The 24,089-nt window shown below is 43.5% G+C and overlaps 1 protein-coding gene across 1 annotated transcript in view; it reads left to right on the top strand.

Annotated features, from left to right (window-relative positions):
* Positions 1–24,089, top strand: part of otogl (otogelin-like) — a 198,979-nt gene that overhangs the window by 92,403 nt on the left and 82,487 nt on the right. Inside the window, exons 26-30 of the mRNA XM_078568563.1 lie at positions 660–776; positions 6,384–6,540; positions 7,413–7,439; positions 9,850–10,017; positions 19,359–19,637. Of these exons, the coding sequence (XP_078424689.1) occupies positions 660–776; positions 6,384–6,540; positions 7,413–7,439; positions 9,850–10,017; positions 19,359–19,637 (748 nt within the window). The remainder of the gene's footprint in view (positions 1–659; positions 777–6,383; positions 6,541–7,412; positions 7,440–9,849; positions 10,018–19,358; positions 19,638–24,089) is intronic.

Genomic DNA, 24,089 nt, shown 5'->3' with positions numbered 1-24,089 from the left:
TGCTACGGTGGGCTATCAGTACATGCACGGGAGACAGATTTGCAAAAGTAAATATAACTGCACCATAAGTTGCTTCCAGCTTTGATCAGTTCAGTGTAAAAAAAATTGTAACTTTGTCACCGTTCCTTCACTGACGCTGGGTCAAAAATCCTGGAACTCCCTCCCTAACAGCACAGTGGATGTACCTACACCACATGGACTGCAGCTTCCAGAAGGCAACTCAGCACCACCTTCTCAAGGGCAATTAGGGATGGGCAATAAATGCTGGCCCAGCCATGAAAGAATAAAAAAAAGGCAAAACACAATAATAAAGAGTAATCAAACCCGGTATGGTTTCTTCTCTTTCCAGCATCACACAGTTGTGATCACAATTCCTGTGATGAATAATTCTTACAACACAAGACTGTTTCTGTAAAATTCTGTTTGCTCCCAAAATAGCTAAGTAGCCTATTCTCTACCATTGGTGTCATTTAGCTTTTGGCTATAGTGTAAACACTGGTGCTATTGGAATAGCCACCTCTTTAGACACCTCTCTCAGATTTACTTGAAAGGATTATACAATGTTTATAATACAGTCAATAGCTAAGTTAACCTATAACTTTTTAAGATGCTGGCTAATAATTTGAAAATTAATATTTTTCTCGGTTCTTTTGTTCAAGTGTGTGAGTAGAAATGGTATCACCAGGCCATGTGAAGCAGACTTAATCAGGCAGCCATTTGCGAAGAGAGAATGTGCTATTCTATACAGTGAAGTTTTTGCTCCTTGTCATAATGTGGTAGGTGCAAGGTTTTTGTTTTGTTTTTCTCTTTTAACACTAGATATTTTTGGCGTGGCTTCTGTGCTACCTTTGCAAGTGCATCCTTTTTTTACTTGCCCTGATACTTGGGTGCAATTCATACATTGGGATAACAAGCAGAATTTTTTTTGAATTCCTTTAACTACTGCTTCTATGCGGTGTCTCCACAGGCTCCTTCTTGTCTTTGAAAGCAGTAGAATAACACACTACAACTTATTTTGGGCTTGACCTACCAAACTAGCTTAATGTACAATGAGAGAACAAATAGGTAATAGCAGAATCATAACACATGTGGGGGGATTTACAACTCTAGTGCAAATTGGCTGGACAATGAGCAGGTGTCTGCTCATCCATGGTTCCAGAATGTGACCCGAATCATTTTTGTTGTCTGGCCACATCTGCTCAAAGAGCACCACCAAGCAGTTCGCCAATCCAGAACGGGGTATGAGGAATCTGGCACTTTCTCTGCAGAGTGTTTAAAGTGGGCAGATCTGGAAATCCCATCAGTTTGCCTCACTATACAAGCAGTGCCATGTTTGCAGGAACCAGATGTAATTGTTGTTACAAGGGCTGTAACTGGGCTCTGCCATACTGTACCTGAACAGTAATTGATCTATGATATCATTTAGCGATTTTGTAACTCGAGTTAGATTGCCTTGAACCTTTGTCAATGGGGAAGCAATGTGCCTCGGAGTTCCTGCCAAGCCCACAAGGTGGGTGTCAAAAAGATATAATGTATTGTAAAATAGAGTAATAGTGGGCTGTGTGTGTGTATGTGTGTGTGTGTGTGTGTGTGTGTGTGTGTAAGACTTAATTGAATTAATCTGGGTGCTTTGATTCAAGAAGAGAGGTTAGGTTTGAAATGTTGATTATATAAACATGGGGAAGTTTAGAAACATAGGTGTCAAGGGAACATTTGCATTACTAAATAAACTAGACTAGATTGTTTTCAAAGGAGGGGTGAAATGTGTCACCTAGCCAGGTGAAGTTTAGAAACGGTGTGTTTGTTTTTCCCAAAGATTGCTGGGTTTTATTATCAGGGAGATAAAGTCCAAAGGCACAGTGAAACAATAGGGAGAATTTCCCGGTCGGTGAGCGGGGGCGGGGCCCGCACACTGACACGTAAAATGATGCGCGATGACGGCAGGCGGGCGTCCTGACGTCACTGTGCGTCATTTAGATTTTCAGTTCGGTGGGCGCGCAGCCGAGTCAATTAAATAAGCTGCCCGTCCAACCTTAAGGTTGGCGGGCAGGCGAAGAGCCCAGGCGGCCTTCGCATTTTTCATGGAACCTCATCCACAGGCGGGATGAGATTTCATGAAGTGTTTATAAATCAAATAAAATTTTTAATTAATGTTCCTTGACATGTCCCAGCTCATGTGACACTGTCACATGAGGGGACATGTCTTAAAATATTTTCAATTCTTTATTTAAATATTTGAACCTTAAACAAATCTCTCTGTGCCTCCCTATGCACATGCCCGGACTCAGGGAATCTCCTGCCGCCCAAATAGGGAGCGCTCAGCCTTAATTGGACTGCCCACGTAAAATGGCGGCGCGGACCCAATTGGGGGCGCCGATCGGGTTTGCACTCGCTCCCGTCTGCCCCCACCCAACCCCCCACCCTTGACGGGAGTAAAATTCACCCCAATGGGTATTTGCATCCAAAGAGGAAGATAAGTTTAAAGAAGAGAACCTGGTTTGGAAGGGAGACATTTTTAAGATCTTACAAGTGTATGAAAAAGCCTTCAGCACCTATTTCAAGCTGCTGTTATCAAAGGACTGAAGTTAAGAAAACTCACTTGGAGTTCCATTTGTTCAGGGTATCATGTTTCTTTGCCTGGGTCTTTTAAAATCTATGTGTCTTACTGTTGTCTTAAAAAGAGTATGACTGGGATTAAGATTAATTAAGGGATTTAGAAGTTATTAGAGTAGTAATTTGTAGACATATGTATGTATTTAAAATGATTTCTCTTATCAATAAATGTTTAATCTAGTTTTATAAAAACCGAAAAGACTTGGTGGTCTTATTACGACTGAATTCAAGGCACACATTTCAAAATTTATACAAATTGAAAATTCGTTGTGACAGTTAATTCAAGTTTTCCCCTGGGATTTAAGCAGTTCAGCATTTACCATCGGCTGTGTCATAACAGTGGACATCTCAGTTTCATGGGTACTGGCACAGGTGCCTTGAATTGTTGATGGGATGTGGTTATTGCTGGCAAGGCCAGCATTTATTGCCCATCCCTCATTGAGAAGGTGGTGGTGAGACATCTTTTTGAACCACTGCATTCCATGTGTTAGGGCGAGTGCTGTTAGGGAGAGAGTTTCAGGATTTTGACCCAGCAACAGTGATGGAATGGCGATATAGTTCCAAGTTCAAGATGGTGGTGACTTGGAGGGGAACTTGCAGGGGGTGGCCTTCCCATGCATCTGCTGCTCTTGTTATTCTAGGTGATCAAGTTCGTGGGTTTGAAAGGTGCTGTTGAAGGAGGCTTGGCGAGTTTCTGCAGTGCAGCTCATAGATGGTACACACTGCTGCTTCTGTGCCCTGAAGGTGGAGGGAGTGATTGTTTAAGCTGATAGATGGGGTGCCAGTAAAGTGGGCTGCTTTGTCCTGGATAATGTAGAGCTTCTTAAGTGTTGGAGCTGCACTGGCCAATTCCAACACACCCCAGACTTGTGCTTTGTAGACAGGTTTTTAGGAGTCAGATGAGTAACTTGTCACAGAATTACTAACGTAGCTGGTTCAGTTAGGTTTCTCTCTTTGTTTCTCTCTTATCCTCTGCTGCTGCTGTCCCTGATCAGGTCAAGACTGTTTTTTCACCCTCTCTCTGTCTCTCTTTTATCCTCCATTGCTGCTATTCTCTCCAATCAGACTTGCGCTCTTGTAGAGGTTTGGTACAACTGAGTGTCTTGCAGGTCCATTTCAGAGGGCATTTGAGTCAACCAAATTGCAATGGGCCTGGAGTCACATGTTACACAGGTTAGGTGAGGACAGTAGATTTCTTTGCCTAAAGGACATTAGTGAAGAGTTTTTATGACAATCCACTAATATATAGGGGCAGAATCTTGTGCCCTCGCCCATGGCAAGTTTGGTGATGGTGCTGGGGTATTTAATCAGGTGTCAGTGTGGCGGGAGGGGACCCTTCTGTCTTCCCACCTCCAGCCTGATTAGGTCTGTGGTGGGATGGCCCATGCACAACTTTCCCTCCCCATCGCCAATTGGTATTAACCTAGCAGGAGACGGGGGACTCACCATGTAGGGGGCATGACAAGCAAACCCATGTGGGGTCATCTGGGGGGGAAGGGGTGTGGGTGGGGGTCTCTCGTTCGTAGGCACTCATCCCTGATAAAGGGACCTGGCATTGGTAAGTGGGGGAGGGTCCCACTGAGAGCCAGCCCTGCCCTTGCTGCCAACCCCCTCCCCCGTGACCCGCCCTCCCGCCATCACTCATATTTGGCCTGGGATCCAGTGATGATCCTCAGTGTGGATAGCAGAAACCACTTTCTCCCTGGTGGCACTGCTGTTCAATAGAGCCGCCGGACGGCTCTTGGCAGGTGGGACTCAGGCCCCCGATGTCCTCAATCCTGAGGAAAGGCCCGCTGCTGGCCTGTCAAGTGCCTGAATGGAAGAATATGTGGCAGGTTCCCAAAGAGAGGCACCACAAGGCTCTCAACAGCTCTTCAGCAGACAGCCAAGATCCCCATCACCGCTATACAGTTCTGCCCCATGGTCACCATTACTGAGACCAGTTTTTAATTCCAGATTTATTTAAATTCCACTACTTGCCACAGTGGGATTTGAATTTATGTGCCCACAACATTAGCTGGCTTCTGGATTGCTAGTCTAGTAACATCACCTCTACACTATAGTTCGCCTTGTACATGAATCACAAAAAATTTACATGCAGGTACAGCAAGTAATTAGGAAGGCAAATGGAAAGTTGACCTTTATTGCAAGGGGACTGGAATATAAAAGTGAGGAAGCCTTGCTACAACTGTACAAGGCGTTGGTGAGACTGCACCGAGAGTACAGTTTTGGTCTCCTTACTTAAGGAAGGGTATACGTGTATTGGAAGTGGTCAGAGGAAGTTCACTAGGCTGATTCCCGGGATGAAGGGGTTGTCTTATGAGGAAAGGTTGAGCAGGTTGGGCCCATACTCATTGGAGTTTAGAAGAACGTGAGGTGATCTTACTGAAACATATAGATTATGAGGGGGCTTGACCAGGTAGATGCTGAGAGGATGTTCCCCCTCATGAGGGAATCTAGAACTAGGGGACACAGTTTAAAAATAAGGGGTCCCCCATTTAAGACACAGATGAGGAAAAATTTCTTCCCACTGAGAGTCATTACACTTTTGAATTATTTTCCACATACAGAAGTGGAGGTAGGATCATTTTATATATTTAAGGCTGAGTTAGACAGATTTTTGATTGACAAGGTAGTCAAGGGTTATGGCAGGTAGGCAGAAAAGTGAAGTGAAGGCCACAATCCGATCAGCCATGATCTTATTGAATGGTGGAGCAGGCTCGATGAGCCGAATTACCTACTTCTGCTGCTATTTCTTATGATTTTATGATAAGATTCTGGTCAATTGGTGATCTTCAGGATGTTGGTGATGGGGAATTCAGCAATGCCAATGCTGTTGGATGTCAAGGGGATGTGGTTAGATTCTCTCTCATTGGAGATGGTCATCACATGTTTGGAGCGATTGTTACTTGCCCTATTACTTGAATGACCTTGTCTTCAGAATTTGGAATGGGGCCAAGCCAAGGGCAAATGGGTGGGTGGGCATATAGCCCCACGGCACTTATAACAGCACAGCAATGGGTCTGTCATTTCTTAGCAGTATGTTGTTGAAACGAAGTTGTAATGTATTGTAATCCCCAGCTGGATCTCTAACCTACATGATATACAGAGCATCTCATCATAATTACTGTTTAAATATGACAAAGTAACATATATATTGCATTAAAATAGTTTTAAGCCACCTGGCTTTGTGAAATAGTGTAGTTATCCAATATCCTCTAGATGGCAGCGCGGTGCCACAAAAATAGTTCAGCGATTTGAGAAAAATATTTTCCTCCATATAGTGAATACAATATAACATGTATGTAAGAGTATATGTTGTCACAACAACTCAGACTCCTTGGGGGCTGGTGGGCTCAGTGGCTGGACATCCAGTGGGGATTAGATTAGTGTCAACAGCATGGGGTTCAATTCCCGTTCCAGCAATGTGGATTCAGGGCCTGTTTCCTTAATTGAGGTTGTGGTGTTATGGGGTGGACCTGCCTTTGGGCAGAGAACTGAAGAAGAAGTAAACACAAATGAAACCAATAAAGTTCATGTAAATTTTTGAATTGGATTTTTCCGAGTTTTAGCTGCGTTTAAAGCACTCAAAGAAAGAACCACAATTTTGGGCTTCTGTACTGTGTCCAAGAATTGGCTACTAACTAATTATGATTAAGTTACTTTTTTATACAGTCTTCACTCTGACTCTAATACTGGCACAGGATATCAGTTGCCATTAATGATATTAGTTGTTTGTGAAATTAATGAAGGTTTCTGATTTTCTCTAGGTCGACGTTACCTGGTTTTATAAGAATTGCCTTACAGACACGTGTAACTGTAACCGCGGTGGAGACTGTGAATGTTTTTGTACCAGTGTTGCAGCTTATGCACACACATGCTGTCAGAAAGGAGTGACAATCAATTGGAGATCACCTAGTGTTTGCCGTGAGTATTATCAAATATACATTTTACATATGGCACATGAGTAATGTTACACGGAGAAAACGTGCTTCAAAACATTGGAGTGTAACGAAAGAAAAAGCCAGTCATCAACTATGTAGCATTTCATAAGTAGAAGGCAGTACTGAATATAAAACCTATTAAATGCGGCTACATAATCAGTATTATTTTAACCAGCAGTCACCCATTTATTGGGTTATTACCAGCATTGGAATAATGTGGATCAGTTACTTCTTAAAAAATATGACAATCATCTTAACACGTATGGTAAAGGTGATTGGAATAACAATAATAAAGTAGTACTATTACACAAGTTACTTTTTGAGAGGTAATGTACTTATCTGTGTTTTTTTAATTCCTGGGATTAGGGGAGTGAAGTGAAGATTTCTCTTGAAACAGGAGGAATAAAAAGTGCAGGAATTCAGCAAGCAAGGCCTGTAGGAAAAAGCATTAGAGATTTTGGCCAAATACAAGCTGCAAAATAATGTATGACATTCAAGTTAGTTTGCAGTAACTCTTTGGATACATCCGCTTCTACTTCCAACACACTTTGAATGAATTGAATTCGTATATTCATTTGTATGCTTTTCAAAGAGTCATCTGTCATAAAATTCAATGTAAAATCAGTGATCACCTGATTAAAAATTGTTCCATGGCACTGGCTTTAATCAAAGCAGACCTGAAATCTGAGTCCCTGAGTAATGATCCCAAGAAAATTACTGTTAGTAGATTTAATTAATATTAATCTTTAATAGAATTCATACATCAGGACAGATTGACTTAAAGGGATATCAATACTTAACTGCAATGTATTTTGAAATCTTTTTTATTTACTCTACATTCTTGATATCTTTCAGCTTTTGACTGTGAATATTACAATCGAGGTATGTATTATTTTTATGTAGGAACCTTTTTTCAAATAATTTATGATAATTTGTTATGTGTATGTACAATTGTGTTTTAACAGTTTTGTATACAGCACCCACTTCAGTGAGTGTCGTAATTTGTTCCTGTGACATTCTTTCTTCAACAGTGTCCAGTTCTGCTCTTGTGTTTGTGTAATATCTTAGGATGGGGGGGGATGGTGGTCATGTCAGTGGGCTAGTAATCCAGCCTAATACTCTGGTCTATGGGTTCAAATCCCACCATGACAACTGTTGGAATTTAAATTCAATTAATAAACCTGGAATATAACGCTAGTCTTGCTAACGGTGACTGTCACAACTATCATTAGTTGTTGTTAAAAACCCATCTGGGTCACTAGTGTCCTTTAAGGGAAGGAAATCTGCTGTCCTTTACCCAGTCTGGCTTACATGTGACTCCAGACCTACAGCAACGTGGTTGACTCTTAACTGGAAGCCACTCCGTTCAAGGGCAATTAGGGATGGACAACAAATGCTGGCCTTGTTAGCAATGCATAACATCCCAAAGAATGAAAAAATGTTTCACTGTGCTATATAAATTTAAGATATTCTGGGTTCCGTGCTTCCTTCACTTCATCATTGGTGCCATCCTTTAGACACTCTGCTCTGGAATTTGCTTTGTGAATTCTACATTGCCACCCTCCTGTTTACAATGGCCTCCTTAAAACTCCTGCTCACCTGCCCCTGAGCTCTTCCAATTCTCTCCATTCCTGCTTTTATTCCTCCTCAATATATACTGCTTTCTTCCCTGAGGTAAAACATATTGGGCAGAATATTGCTGTCGGTGTGCGGGGGCGGGCCCGACACGCCAACGTGTAAAATAACGGGAGATGACATCAGGCTTGCGTATGACGTCATCGCGCATCATTTCGATATTGCGTTTGACAGGCGTGTGTTGGAGGCAGCTGCATGCCCGCTGACCTGTCATAGGCCTATTAAGGCCATTAAAAAAGTAATTGACGTTGTTAACAGCGCTACCCATCCAACCTTAAGGTTAGCGGGCAGGCGAAGAGCCCAAGTGGCCTCCGTGTTTTTCAGAAAACCTCATCCGCAGGCGGGATGAGGTTTCCTCAAAGTTTTAGAAAATAATTAAATAAATTTTGCAAAATGCGCCAACATGTCCCAGTTCATGTGACACTGTCACATAAGGGGACATATTTAAATCATTTTTCAGTTCATTTATTGAAAAGCTTCATTATCAACTTAATCTCCCTGAGGCAGCTCCATTCCTCAGGGAGATTGCTGCGCTCTTTCGCATGCATGCCTTAATTTGCCTGCCCGTGTAAAATAATGGCGCACAGCCGATTGCGGGTGGCGATCGGCTCCACGCCCGCTCTTGCCCAGCCTGCCTGACATAGGCAAGATTCAGCCCATTGAGATGTCTTAATGAGGAGCACTGTAGAAATGCAAAGAAGGGAATGGTAACATCTCTAATGTTACCTGGCAGAAATGAGATAATTCAGCACAGACTGGGGATCAGACTTTTCACTTTCCTGGGTTATATGCCTCAGTTACTCATTTGAGTAAATTCATTGAGCCACCTTGGGAGTCCATCATTTAAACTTTAAACTGATGGGAGGAATATCAGATGGGCTCTGATTTTCCCCTTGGTGCTGCAGCCAGGCACTGCTTTATGGCCAGGCATTTCCAAAAACAAAAATATCTCATTGTGTCTATTTTGATCAGTAAATTACCTTTAAATCTATATAAAATGTTCATTCTCAATAGTATAGTAATAAGCTTGACAGAGCACTTGTCTCTTTTAATCACACAGGTGATTAAACTCTGTTTATACTTCATAGCAGAACTATCAATGGTTTGCTAATGTGCTTAACATGGATTCTTCTTTCTCTGCTCCCAGTTCACCATCCTCTGCTAATGCCCCTGCTCCATTTTCCTGGCTCAGGGCTAATTATGATCCATGCCAATAGGAACCTATCTTGCAAACTTGTAAAATTCTGCTGGTGCCTTTTACTTTAACAGATGAGAAATTGGAGTGAAATGGCATCTAACAGGACTTCTCCTTCCCACCTGAGAGTTTTTGGGCTTTCCCTCACTTTTCTTATGGGCTGTCATTAGCCTTCTCTTGGCAAGTAGCAGCAAAAAGAGACACAAAGGGAGGAAATGGGCTGGCAAACCCATTTGCATACTGTTATCAGAGAGGGGGTGGTTAGTAGTGCTTTGGGCAGAGTAGGGAGGTTTAGGTTGGGCAGGGAGGTGGCGGTACAGTTTAACCCATTTTTTATGGCACTATGCTCTGAGGCTTGGGGTAGGAAAGCAGAAGAAATTTCATCCTCCTAGGTTATAAATCCATTATCTGTCTCCAATGACGTAGTGATGAAAAATGACAAATTACGCTTTCATATTTCAGATCTTGGAGAAGGACCATTTATGTTCATCAACTATTTGTGCAATGATACTGTTATTGCAAACAACAAGGTCACTGGAGACATTGTACCTTTGCAAATAGACAATGCTGGACAGGAGATTTTAATAAATTTCATGATTACACCTGGACTGCACAAGGCAAAACAATCAAGTGAGTATCAACTCATTTAATTGGGAAAATGTACAATAGATGTCATTGTGCTTTGCATCATGCTGTAAAACATATGCAAGTTTAGACATACATACATATGCATACAAACATGGAGCATATATATCCATAGAAACATTCAGCTAGATAGAGTGAGGTTTGCTAGTTTGAGTATCTGTGGAGAAACATTTAGAAAATCCGAGTAGAATCCCCCACAGATATTTTGGGCTAGATTTTTGCAGAATCTGGGAGAATCCGTGGGCCTTTAAAAACGGCGGCTGGGACCTGATCCCAGGATTCCCAGCCCCCAATTTTTGTCCATGCAGCATAAGGATGCAGGCTGGTGCTGATCGCAAGCTTGCATCCTGCACTCCCAACCTGATGAGGATAGGCATCTCCTAGTCCACTGTAATTTTCATGGAGTGGGACAGCTTTACAAGTAGTCATGGGTCATGGCCCCTCAGAGGTGTTGTGAACCATAGTGTGGATGAGGGAACCTTTTGAAAGGTAAGTCCAAAATATCTTACCCATACCCCCATGCCAACCCATGCCTCTCTACCCACCCCCATGGTACCTCATACCCTCCCTACTAACCTATGGCACTTCCATGCCCATTCACCCAGTATACACTCTGTACAGAACCAATGAACCCTTGAGTATCAATGTAATGTGTGAAAATGCTTTAAAAAAAATCATTCATTCACAGCTTTCTTTAAAAATCTGCTTTTACCATAGTCCTGTAAAAGTGACAATCAGCCAGACCTTTAAAGTATCAATAGCAGGAACTACAAGCACTTGACATCTCTTTATCTTAAATAAATATTGAGCAATTGAGAAATCGATCTAAGAAAAAAAGCTTTCAATCAAGTAACATTTTCCCTTGGGAGAAGCTGCATCTGCCAAATTTTTGACCTCTCACTTACCTATCCTGATCCCTTTGCAGACTCCTTGTGTTCTCTTCTCAACTTATTCTCCTACCTATCTTTGTGTCATCAGCAAATTTAACAACCACACATTTGGTCTCTTCATCCAAATCATTGGCCAGGATTTTACAGCCCCTCCCACCCGGCGGGATATTATGGCCCCGCCAAGCTGAATGGAGATTTAAATGGCTCGCCGTATCCATCACGGGAGACACGCTGTGGCAGGGCTGTAAAATCCTGGTCATTGATACAGATTGTTAATAGTTGAGGCCCCAGCACTGATCCCTTTGGCACACCACTCGTCACATTTTGCCAACCAGAAAATGACCCATTTATGCCTACTCTCTGCTTCCTGTCAGTTAACCTCTATCCATGCTAATTTGTTACCCCCTACACCATGAGCTCTTATTTTGCGTAGTAACCTTTGATGTGGCACCTTATCAAATGATCAAAATAAATGGTGAGCTTTTTTTTCTCAAACTTTATTATCTTGAAAATTAGAACTTTTGAAGTTGGAACAATTCTCTAAATTGTCAATAAAAATAATACACTGCTGATGCTGGAAATCTGAAATAAAAACAAAGTGCTGGAAATAGGAGGTCTGGCAGCATCTCTGGAGATGGAAACAGAGTTAATGTTTCGAGTTCAATGTGGCTCTTCTTCAGAACTCACATGTTCACACTACCTCATAGATCTCCTTGTCTCCTGAAGAAGTGATTTATTCTTTCCTGTAATATCATATGTGACAGCAGTCCTTTAGTAGCTCATCCAAATGGCTATAATTCATGTACGGGCCTTAAGTGCTGTCAGGCTTTATGACCGGGTGCATCACAGTTGCATTTGATCACATCCTCAGCTGATCTATATGTATGCACTGAATAGTGACCTGGAGAATTTTCTCTCTCACTAAGTAAAGGAAGCTGATGTAAATTGTAGCACACTTACCTGGAATCAAGTAACTTAATGAAGACAAAGGATGGAGAAGGACAGCATGGGTCCAACCACAGGAATGAATGAATGTTACATGTGAGCTGCTGATGCTTGTCATGCCTCCACTGGCAGCTGACTAATTAAAGATCAGCCCCTCCCTTGCTGGCAGTGGCTCATAGGTTGGGGGTGGGGGTTGGGATGTACCAAAGTGGTTGGAGGGGGCAATGGGGACAAGCAATGTTTAGTGACTGCTGAAGAATTTTGAGCGGTGCAGCAATGGCACCTGCTTTGCTCACCTTAAACAAATTTTTATGGAGGAGTCCCTTTGAAGACCAAACTAATTGGGGATCAAATGCCAGTTTTACGCAGCCATCTGGAATACCTGTAAATGTCACCTGCACCAAAATGTTGGTGTGGTGATGCAAAATTGGACCTTAATGCCTCGCTTTCTGCTTGGAGAAAGGACACAACAAACAGCAATTTCTACCCTAAAGAGTGAAACCTGTGTCCTCTTGGTCTGTACAGAAATGACATACGATGTGGTCCAACCTAGTTTCGTTATGTCCTGGCTATCATTTCCTAATCAACACAAGGGAGAAAGTTTACAAGTTTAAATAGATTGCGTTTTCATTTTTCTAATTTCAGGGTATCTGGAAAATTACAGGTTTAGGAATCTACTGATGAGCAAAATTGCTTCATCTTAAATTTCTTGTTTTACATTTCTTTATTATTGTGTTCTCATAAATCTCATATCATGTTGCCAATTGAAATATAAAAACAAGCTTTCAGTGATAACTTTGATGTGGTCTTCCATTTACTCTGTCAATGCTTACAGAAGGCTTTTCAGTTAGAAAAAGTATGGAGCTATTAAAAATAAATTAACTATTCTATGTTTTAATAGTAGTGTAAATGAAGGAATTTAACTTAATAGGGTACTCATGGCAAATAGCATTTTTGCTCTTTTTAAAATTTATTCATGGGATGTGGGTGTTGCTGGCTAGGCTAGCGTTTATTGCCCATCCCTAATTGCCCTTGAGAAGGTGGTGGTGAGCTGCCTTCTTGAACTGCTGCAGTCCATTTGGTGTAGAGACACCCACAATGCTGTTAGAGAGGGAGTTCTGGGATTTTGACCCAGTGACAGTCAAGGAACGGGGATATATTTCCAAGTCAGTATGGTGAGTGGCTTGAAGGGGAGCTTCCAGATGGTGGTGTTCCCATCTATCTGATGCCCTTGTCCTTCTAGATGATGCTGGTCATGGGTTTGGAAGGTGTTGTCTAAGGAGGCTTGATGAGTTCCTGCAGTGTATCTTGTAGATGGTACACATTGCTGCCACTGTGTGTTGGTGGTGGAGGGAATTAATTTTTGTGGATGGGATACCAATCAAGTGGCTGCTTTGTCCTGGATGGTGTTAAGCTTCTTGAGTGTTGTTGGAGCTGCACTGATCCATGCAAGTGGAGAGTATTCCATCACACTCCTGACTTGTGCCATGGAAATGGTGGATAAGTTTTGGGGAGTCAGGAGATGAGTTACTCGCCGCAGGATTCCTAGCCTCTGACCTGCTCTTGTAGCTACAGTATTTATATAGCTAGTCCAGTTCAGTTTCTGGTCAATGGTAACCCCCCCAGGATGTTGATAGTGGGGAGTTCAGCGATGGTAATGCCATTGAATGTCAAGGGGTAATGATCTGATTCTCTCTTGTTCGAGATAGCCATTGCCTGTCACTTGTGTGACACGAAGGTTACTTGCTACTTGTCAGCCCAAGGCTGGTTATTGTCTAGGTCCTGCTGCATTTGGACATAGACTGCTTCAGTATCTGAGGAGTTGTGAATGGTGCTGAACATTGTACAATCATCAGCGAACATCCCCACTTCTGACCTTATGATGGAAGGAAGGTCATTGATGAAACAGCTGAAGATGGTTGGGTCGAGGACACTACCCTGAGGAACTCCTGCAGTGATTTCCTGGAGCTGAGATGGCTGACCTCCAACAACCACAACCATCTTCCTTTGTGATAGGTATGACTCCAACCAGGGGAGAGTTTTCCCTCTGATTCCCATTGACTCCAGTTTTGCTAGGGCTCCTTGATTCCACACTCAGTCAAATGCTGCCTTGATGTCAAGGGCAGTCACTCTCAATTCACCTCTGGAGTTCAGCTCTTTTGTCCATTTTTGAACCAAGGCTGTAATGAGGTCAGGAGCTGAGTGGCCCTGGCGGAACCCAAACTGAGCATCAGTGAGCAGATTATTTCTAAGCAAGTGCAGCTTGACAGCACTGTTGATGACCCCTTCCATTACTTTACTGATGATGGAGAGTAGACTGATGGGGTGGTAATTGGCTGGGTTGGATTTGTCCTGCATTTTGTGTACAGGACATACTTGGCCAATTTTCCACATTGCCAGGTAGATGCCAGTGTTGTAGCTGTATTGGAACAAATTGGCTAGGGTTGTGGCAAGTTCTGTAAGTCTTCAGTAATATTGCTGGAATATTGTCAGGACCTATAGCCATTGCAGTATCCGGTGCCTTCAGCCGTTTCTTGATATCATGTGGAGTGAATCGAAGTGAAGACTGGCATGTGTGATGCCAGGGACCTCCGGAGGAGGCCGAGATGGATCATCCATTCAGCACTTCTGGCTGAAGATTGTTGCAAATGCCAAACCTTTTGCACGGATGTGCTGGGCTCCTCCATCAATGAGGATGGGGATATTTGTGGAGCCTCCTCCTCCAGTGAGTTGCTTAATTGTCCACCACCATTCACGACTGGATGTGGCAAGATTGCAGAACTTAGATCTGATCTGTTGGTTGTGGAATCACTTAGCTCTGTCTATTGGATGCTGCTTATGCTGTTTGGCATGCAAGTAGTCCTGAGCTGTAGCTTCACCAAATTTACACTTCATTTTTAGGTATGACTGGTGCTGCTCCTGGCATATCCTCCTGCACTCTTTATTGAACCAGGGTTGATCCCCTGGTTTGGTGGTAATGGTAAAGTGGGGGATATGCCGGGCCATGAGATTACAGATTGTGGTTGAATACAATTCTGTTGCTGCTGCTGATGGCCCACAGTGCCTCATGGATGCTCAGTCTTGAATAGCTAGATCTGTTTGAAATCTATCGCACTTAGCACAGTGGTAGTGCCACACAACACGACGGAGGGTATCCTCAATGTGAAGTCAGGTCTTTGTCTCCACAAGGACTGTGTGGTGGTCACTCCTACCAATACTGTCATAGACAGATGTATCTGCGGAGGCAGGTTGGTGAGGATGAGGTGAAGTATGGTTCTCCTTCCTGTTGGTTCCCTCACCACCTGCCGTAGATCCCGTCTAGCAGCTATGTCCTTTAGGACTCAGCCAGCTCAGTCTGTGGTGGTGCTACCGAGCCATTCTTGCTGATGGACATTGAAGTCCCCCACCCAGAGTACATTCTGCACTCTTGCCACCTTCAGTGCTTCCTCCAAGTGGTGTTCAACATGGAGGAGCACTGATTCATCAGCTGAGGGGGGACCGTGTGTCGTAATCAGCAGGAGATTTCCTTGCCCATGTTTGACCTGATGCCATGTGACTTCATTGGATCCGGAGTCGATGTTGAGGTCTCCCAGGGCAACTCCTTCCTGTCTGTATACCACTGTGCCACCTCTTCTGTTTCTGTCCTGCTGGTGGGACAGGACATACCCAGGGATTGTGATGGTGGTGCCTGGGACATTATCTGTAAGGTATGATTCTGTGAGGATGACTATGTCAGGCTTGATTAGTCTGTGAGACAGTTCTCCCAGTTTTGGCACAAACCCCCAGATGTTAGTCAGGGCCGACAGGACTGAGTTTGCCGTTGTCGTTTCCAGTGCCTAAGTCAATGCTGAGGGGTCCATCTGGTTTCATTCCTTACAGACTTCGGAGTGGTTTGATACAACTGAGTGGCTTGCTAGGCCATTTCAGAGGGCATTTAAGAGTCAACAAAATGTTTTAAGTTTTAAAGTGATACAGTCCTGACGCAGTTATTGGATTGCATTTTATTGTTATATACAACAATTAAACCAGATAGTATAGTCAAAATAGAAAAGGTTTTCTTGTCATCATTCCTGGGTCTGAGTAGTAAATTTAATTTCTGTAAAGTAATGCTAACTAATACTAAGAGCAGAAACAAGAAGGAAATTATTTCAGCCGGGATCAGTGTGGTATATTGCTGTCATAATAAACTTTAGTGAAATGATTATAAAGACTCCAAGGACCATCCACAAAAGGTTTTTTGGCAGCTGTTCGTAATTTATCTATGTCGAATGGTGTACATTGGATGAGAAATAGAAACATTGTGTCTGAGAGAGTTTATGCAATGTTTTATTACATTCAATGATTCATATCAGATGAGACTGTTTCCTATTCTAATCAATAAGGGCAGTTTTAATGTTATTTATCTAAACCAAACAAATCTGTGGTAAACTTAATGCACATGTTGCATCTTGTGCATTGATTAGTGTGTCCTACTCCAGATTAAAAACATTCATTATCATCAGGTGTTCCAAACCAGAACTAAGCATACCCAGCTCAGTTATAGCACGCCAACCCAGAGTAAAGCTCCCCTTACCTAGCATCAATCTCAAAGTCCCCCGAGTGCAAGTGTGTGTTCTTGTTGTTCCACTTTCCACATCAGCTGGCCTTATGGACACAAGCCTAGATCTCTGAAAGCCTTTAGAGAGCCTTGAATGGCATCGCAACCCATTAACAGCCTTTGCCCAGGCTGAGAAGGTAGGTACATCTAAAATGCAGGAAGGTATCTGCAGAACAGATCATCAGCCAACCCCTTGTTTGTTGCTAGCTGAAGCGAAGAAGGTGATTGTGGGCACTACTCTATAGCACTGCCCCTATTCACCATTGCAGCATTCGTTGAGGAAGGTGGAACCAAGTTTTAAATCAGCCCTGACCACTGCTGGCATCGGATATGCTTGTTCTATGCTACATTGTAGCTGCAGGTATCCTTGTACAAGCTGGTCATGTCCTCCACGGATCTAAACAGTTCCTTGTGGTCAATATATGCGGCTCAGCCAGCTCCCGCAGATATAATTGGTGGCATCTTGGCCCATGCATTCAATCAAAATATACTAACAGTTGATCACCTTGGCACACAGTACTATTATTGTTATACATACAGCATACATACTGTGACTATAGTGCTTCTGAGACAACTTCCAACATTATGGTTATTTAAGCACAGGGAGAGATGGTGATGGAGATGGCGGCGTAGTAGTAATGTCACTGGACTAGTAATTCAGAGGCCCAAGCTAAAGCTCTGAGGACATGGGTTAAAATCCCACCACGGCAGCAGGTGGAATTTGAGTTCAATTAATACATCTGGAATTAATTAAAATTAAAAGCTAGCCATCAGTGATGGTGACCATGAAACCATTGTCAATTGTTGTAAAAACCCATCTGGTTTACTAATGCCCTTTAGGGAAGGAAATTTGCCATCCCTACATGGTCTGGTCTACATGTCACTTCAGACCCATAGCAATGTGGTTGACCCTTGACTCTTAACTGCCCTCTGAAATGGCCCAGCAAGCCACAAGGGGCCATTAGGGATGGGCAACAAATGCTGGCCTTGCTAGTGACAACCCCATCCTGTGCAAAAATAAGAAAGAAAAATAGCATTCACATGTCCTGGCAGTGTCATTGGCTTTACTGTACAACTCTGCTTTGGGAAGAAGAGCCTCTGTATGCACTGTCTGCTAAAATGAGACATGTTCACTTCATGCCAGACTATGGACTGGTGGGCAGTGACAGCTGGGCACAGAGCATCTCTCATACAGTCAGACAACCTTCATCTTCCAGCACCTCAAATATTGGCAAATCATTGATGCCATGATGGTGCGCTAGTGGAAGCAATATTTATAAAAGTCAGTGCCAAAGATTCATGGGCCAGAATATTGCCGTTGGTGTGTGGGGGCGGGCCCAACACCCTGACGTGTAAAATGACGCGAGATGACGTTGGGCGTGTGTACCGACATCGATCTTTTGTTCGACGGGCATGCGCCGGAGTTGGTTGTGCACCCGCCGATCTGTCAGCAGCCTATTAAGGCCATTAAAAAAATAATTAAGCTCATTAACGACGCTGCCCGTCCAACCTTAAGCTTGGCGGGCAGTCGAAGAGCCCAAGCGGCCTTTGCGTTTTCCAGGAAACCTTGTCCACGGGCGGGATGAGGTTTCCTGAAGGTTTTGTAAAAGAATTTAATACAATTTTTCCACTTTCACAAACATGTCCCAGCTCATGTGACACTGTCACATGAGGGGACATGTTTAAATAATTTTTTACTTCATTTGTAACAAAATATTTTAATCAACTTAATCTCCCTGAGGCACGGAGCTGCCTCAGGGAGATTGCTGCACTCTTTCGTGCGCATGCGCAGGCCCCGACTCTCCCTCCTCCCTCCGCCCGCACAGGTAGCGCTGAGCTCTACCGGCCGCGCATTATGCTGGGCGGGCCTTAATTGGCCCACCTGAGTAAAATGGCGGCGCGCAGCCAATTGCGGGTGGCGATCGGCTCCACGACTGCCCATGCCCACTCCCAGACAGCCCACCCGCCAACTGAAAAATTCAACCCATGAGAATTTTTTTATGCCGGTTGTTTCTAGCAGGAAATAACATCATAAAAATGAAGGAAAACGTTTAATAAATCACTCTTGCCCTAACTTCGCATTGTACTTTACATGATCCTGGATATCCTTACCATCAGCGACCCCAGGTGCCTTTATCACGTATTGTGATTTATGTCAGACATCCTGCAAATTAGAAGGGCAGAAAATGGTGTACAGGATTGACGCATCTCTAAATTGATATTTAAATTAAGTGACTGCCTGTTTAACCTGGAGGCTTACCCGAGGCTGCTCCTGCCTACCAGACACTGTGCCAGGGTTGAAAGTGGGTGGAGTTTAAGCAGGACATGCTTGCTGCTATTGTCGCACTCTGTAACAAAAGGCAGCCAGCGGTGAAAAATCCAGGTTATGCGGGTGAGGCTGCCAGTTTTTGCATTTTTGTGTAATGGAACATACCGATTTGGAAAATGAGCCAAACACATTCTTCACTGGGGCCTTTGAAGGTAACAGATGAGGGAGAGAGGAATAAAAGGGTACAAAGGCAGAATAGGAACTGGGAGGAGGATTGTGTGGAGCATTAACACAGCATAGACCATTTGGATTGGAAGGCCTATTTCTGTTCTGTAGATTCCATGTAATCCTAAATAATTAATGTGCACGTGTTTAATATATGCAGTGTTTTATCAATTGTACATACATTGGACCTAGTTAAAAATATTTTCAGTTACTTAGCTCCTTACATTAACTTTGAGTACATACACAATTATGATACTGAATTGTTAATCATACTTTAGGAACAAAATATATCCCTTTTTATTTATGCATAATATTTTTACATGGCACATTGAACATTTCTCTCGTAATTTCACAATCGAAGTAAACACAAATTGATTTATATATTGTTGTAACTTTTCAGAATTGCCTGTTGTTTCCCTTGAGTCTGCTGAAAGACCAAATTACTTCATACACATTGGTGAAAACGATAACCTTCGTTTAGAGCAATGGGAAGACAATCAACGTTTCCACAAAGACGCCTCATTCATTCATCACCAAAGCAACTGGATCCCAGGCTACAGTACCTTTGAATTATACAGCAGGAAGGGATTTTTTATCACACTGACACCATCAGCTGTTAAAGTAGCTCAGTATGACTATTCTGAATCATTTAAACTTTCAAGCAGCTTTCGAATTGAAGGTGAGTGACCAAAGGTGTATATAACTTACTGATGCTGAATCAAAACTTTTTTTACCCGTTTAATGGAATAGCCACATTTGTGGAAGACATTCTGAAGTTTTTTGTCATGGGTTTTTGCACCCTTGCAGCTAAGTCTTTTCAGGGAATGCAAGGAATGGAATCTTCTCCTCTTAGATGAGTCTTGGGGATTGGGACTACATGTGGGACCTGACCCTGATGATGTCCGAGTCCTGCCTGCCAGGTGATCGCCCCAGAGGCAGCCAATTAACAGGCTGCCTTTGGAAGCTCCATCCAATTAGGAACGGCGGGCGGGCAGATGAGAAGACCAGTTGGAGTGCCCGGGGCTGTGGATGGCTGGAGTCCCAGTGGGAGAGTTGGGCACTGCTGCTGTAGGTGAGAGAATCCCTCCACAAGATGGCCTGCGGCTGCAGCAGTGACCCCTGGCACCCGCAGCTCCGGTGGAAGATAGGGTTAGAATTAAGTGAGGCCCCACTGGCCTCTGCTGCTCCCACAGCCAGGAAACCCTGGGCTTCAGACACAGCCAGGAAACCCTGGCAACATCATCAATTTGCCCAAGTGGGCACTAAATGGATAATAATTAGCTACCTGCTGCTGCCAGGTGGGTAACCAGTGCCTGCTGTACCTCACTCCGACAAGGCCGCAAAGTGGCACCGCACGAGATTTCCTAACTTTGCTCCTCATCCTGCCTTCAAACTTGTCTCCATGGGACCAGGAAGATTCTATCTGAGGACTCCTTTCTTCTGCTGGCTTTGATGTTAGATTCAGTTGTATAAAATAATGGGATTGGAATTTCATCCACTGGCACAACCCCAAAGTTAAACCTGCAAAAGGATGCGATATTGCACTACTTTGCCGATACCAAAAAATTGCCCAGATATTCTCCCAATCTCATTAGAATAGGCCCAAACCTAAAAGGGGCAAAAATCAACGTAGACAATTGGAGCCCAGTGAAATGCTGAACCTACACCAATGATTCTTTTTTTCATGTCTTAAAATTTAAGTTACAACTCATTTGAACACCATTCAGACATATCAGATAGACAACGTTTAAAAACCTTGCAAGATTTTAAATTTTTGATGTGACTTATGCTATAAAAAGTAGTAAAGGGAACAGAAAATACAGAACCAGATATTAGTGAGAATAATTTTTTAAAGGAAGCTAAGAAAATTGCAATTAAAAGACCAGGAAAAAAATCACCTTTGGGGTGAATTTTACAGCCCCCAGCCAGTGTATTTGAAGGGGGGGGACATGTGTAAAATAAAACAATGGCCAACCTGCTGCCTTCACCTCCCACTCTCCCAACCTGTACCCATCTTACCGGGGTTTGGTCATGCGACAGTCAGCCTGCCCACCCTTAGGTCTATTGTGGCCCTTAAATAGACAATTAAATACCAGTTAAGAGCCTCAATCTGTTTCCCCACAATTTTTCATCCATCCAGGGAAGCTGGGTGATAGGTGAGTAGTCTGGAAGCTTCCACTGCACAGGCTGCTGGTGCATAGGAAGGGGATTACTTCCTTTGGGAGACCCCATTCTTCTCTGGGTCACCCTCCCAAGATCATACAGCCCCCTTATCCTTCCCCCCTCCCCCACCCTTGCCAACCAACCCCAGCCTCCAAAACCCTCCCCCTCACCTCCTCTCCCCATCCCTTGGTGCGGTCTGCCAGGCAAGCCCATCCAAAATCTCCAGACTTACCCGAGTTCCAGGATCCATTGTCTTTAGGAACTGCTTGTAGTGCCAGCAAAGGCCATTATTTGATAACTGCTCGCCCAATCTGATTGACCGGCAGCTCTGTGGGGCAGAACTTCTTGACCCTGAGGGGCAGAAGTCCCAATCTTTACTTTACTAACTAAAGCTGTCTCAGTGTATTATCTGGTCAGCGTGATCCTGACAGACCTTTCAGTCAAAGAGACAAGTAATCCGACCCCTTGTAAAATTCACCCCTGTTTTTCTATTGTGTCTGAAAACCTGGACACCAGTTTGAGTACTCCCCATGAACAAGTGCAATTGAAGAATACTCCCGTCTGAGAGTTTTAGGCATGGCCTTTTTTATGAAATAAGATTCATTCAGACAGAGGGTTTGGTGGGTGGGAGTAAAAGATTGAAGTGTGTTTGGCATTTTGTAGTAATGCGCCTAACTCACTTACACCCAAATTTCTGTGATCTTTTAAGCCATGTAGATCTTTTGCACCCAGCTTACAGGTGTATGAATGAAATGCAAAGGGAACTCCAAGCCTGGTAGTTTATAGTCTAAAAGACTAATAAGAAGGGAAGAATTAGAGAATGAGAGAAAGTATGAAAGAAGTTGTAGCAGGGCACTTGGATAAGCTCAAGGTCATCAGACAGAGTCAACATGGGGCTGAATTTTGACCCCCGTCGGGGGTGGGGTTGTGCGGGGGTGGGCGGGACTGAGCGTGAACCCGATCGGTGCCCCCGATTGGCTGGGCACCGCCATTTTACGTGGGCGGGCCAAATAAGACCCGCCCATAGTGACACTCGCCTGGAAGTGCTGAGCGCTACCCGTGTAGGCGGGAAGATTTGTTTAAGTTTAAAATTTCTAAAAAAAGTATTTGAAAACTTTTAAAATATGTCCTCTCATGTGAGAGTGTCACATGAGCTGGGACATATCAATGATTTTTTTAAACAAAATTTTTATTTTTAAACACTTCATGAAACCTCATCCTGCCCATGGATGAGGTTCCATGAAAAATGCAAAGGCTGCCTGGGCTCTTTGCCTGCCCGCCAACCTCAAGGTTGGACGGGCAACTCATTTAATTGTTTAAATTAGTTTTTAAAAGGCCTTTGACAGTTCGGTGGGCGCGCAGCTGACTCGGCTGTGTGCCCTCCGAACTGAAAATCTAAATGACGTGCGGTGACATCGGGACACCTACCCGACATCACCGCATGTCATTTTACACCGGAGAATTCAGCCCATGGTTTTGTGTAAGGGAACTCCAGCTTATTGGAGTTCTTTGAGGAAGTAACATGTTCTGTGGATAAAGGGGAACTGGTGGATGTACTGTTCTTAGATTTCCAGAACAGTCATAGAAGTCTACAGCACAGAAAAAGGCCCTTTGGCTCATTGAGTCTGCGCCGGTCAAACAAGTACCTAACTATTCTAATCCCATTTTCCAGCACAAGGCCCATAGCCTTGTATGCCATGGCATTGCAAGTGCATATCCAAGTACTTCTTGAATGTTATGAGAGCCTCTGCCTCTACCACCCTTTCAGGCAGTGAGTTCCAGATTCCCACCACCCTCTGGGTGAAAAAACTATTCCTCACATCCCCTCTAAACCTCCTGCCCCTTACCTTAAATCTATGCCCCCTGGTTATTGATCCCTCCACCAAGGGGAAAAGTTCCTTCCTGTCTACTCTATCTATGCCCCTCATAATTTTATACACCTCAATCATGTCCCCCCCTCAATCTCCTCTGCTCCAGGAAAATTAACCCCAGTCTATCCAATCTCTCCCCATAACTAAAACTGTCCAGCCCAGGCAACATCCTGGTAAATCTCCTCTGTACTCTCTCTAGTGCAATCACATCCTTCCTATAATGCGGATTCTAGAACTGCACGTAACTGAAGCACTTGATAAAGTGCCACATCAAAGGTTTTTGCCAAAAATAAAAGCTGATGGTATAGGGGGTAACATATTGGCATGAATAGAAGATTGGCTGGCTAACAGGAAGCAGAGAGTAGGCATAAATGGGTTGTCTTCAGGTTGGCAAGATGTAATGAGTGGTGTACCACAGGGATCAGTGCTGGGACCTCAACTATTTACAATTTATATAAATGACTTGGATGATGGGATGGTTGCCAACTTTGCTGATGACAAAAAATAGGTAGGAAAGTAAGTTGTGAAGAGGACATAAGGAGGGTACAAAAAGATATAGATAGGTTAAGTGAGTGGGCAAAGATCTGGCAAATGGAGTATAATGTGGGAAAATGTGAAATTGTTCATTTTGGCAGGAAGAATAAAAAAGAAGCATATTATCTAAATGGTGAGAGATTGCAGAGCTCTGAGGTGCAGAGGGATCTGGGTGTCCTAGTACATGAATCACAAAAGGCTAGTATGCAAGTACAGCAAGTAATTAGGAAAGCCAAGAGAATGTTATCATTTATTGCGAGGGGAATTGAATACAAATGTGGGGAAGTTATGCTTCAGTTGTACAGGACACTAGTGAGACCACATTTGGAGTACAGTGTACAGTATTGGTCACCTTATTTAAGGAAGGATGTAAATGCATTGGAAGCAGTTCAGAGAAGGTTTACCAGACTAATACCTGGAATGGGTGGGTTGTCTTATGAGGAAAGGTTGGACGGACTAGGCTTGTGTCCGCTGGAGTTTAGAAGAGTAAGAGGTGACGTGATTGAAACATATAAGATCCTGAGGGGTCTTGATAGGGTGGATGTGGAGAGGATGTTTCCTCT

The sequence above is a fragment of the Cetorhinus maximus genome, chromosome 22 (assembly GCF_964194155.1).
Source record: "Cetorhinus maximus chromosome 22, sCetMax3.hap1.1, whole genome shotgun sequence".
NCBI lineage: Eukaryota > Metazoa > Chordata > Chondrichthyes > Lamniformes > Cetorhinidae > Cetorhinus > Cetorhinus maximus.
The sequence above is the reverse complement of the archived record's forward strand: the minus strand, read 5'-3'. Positions and strand labels throughout refer to the sequence as shown.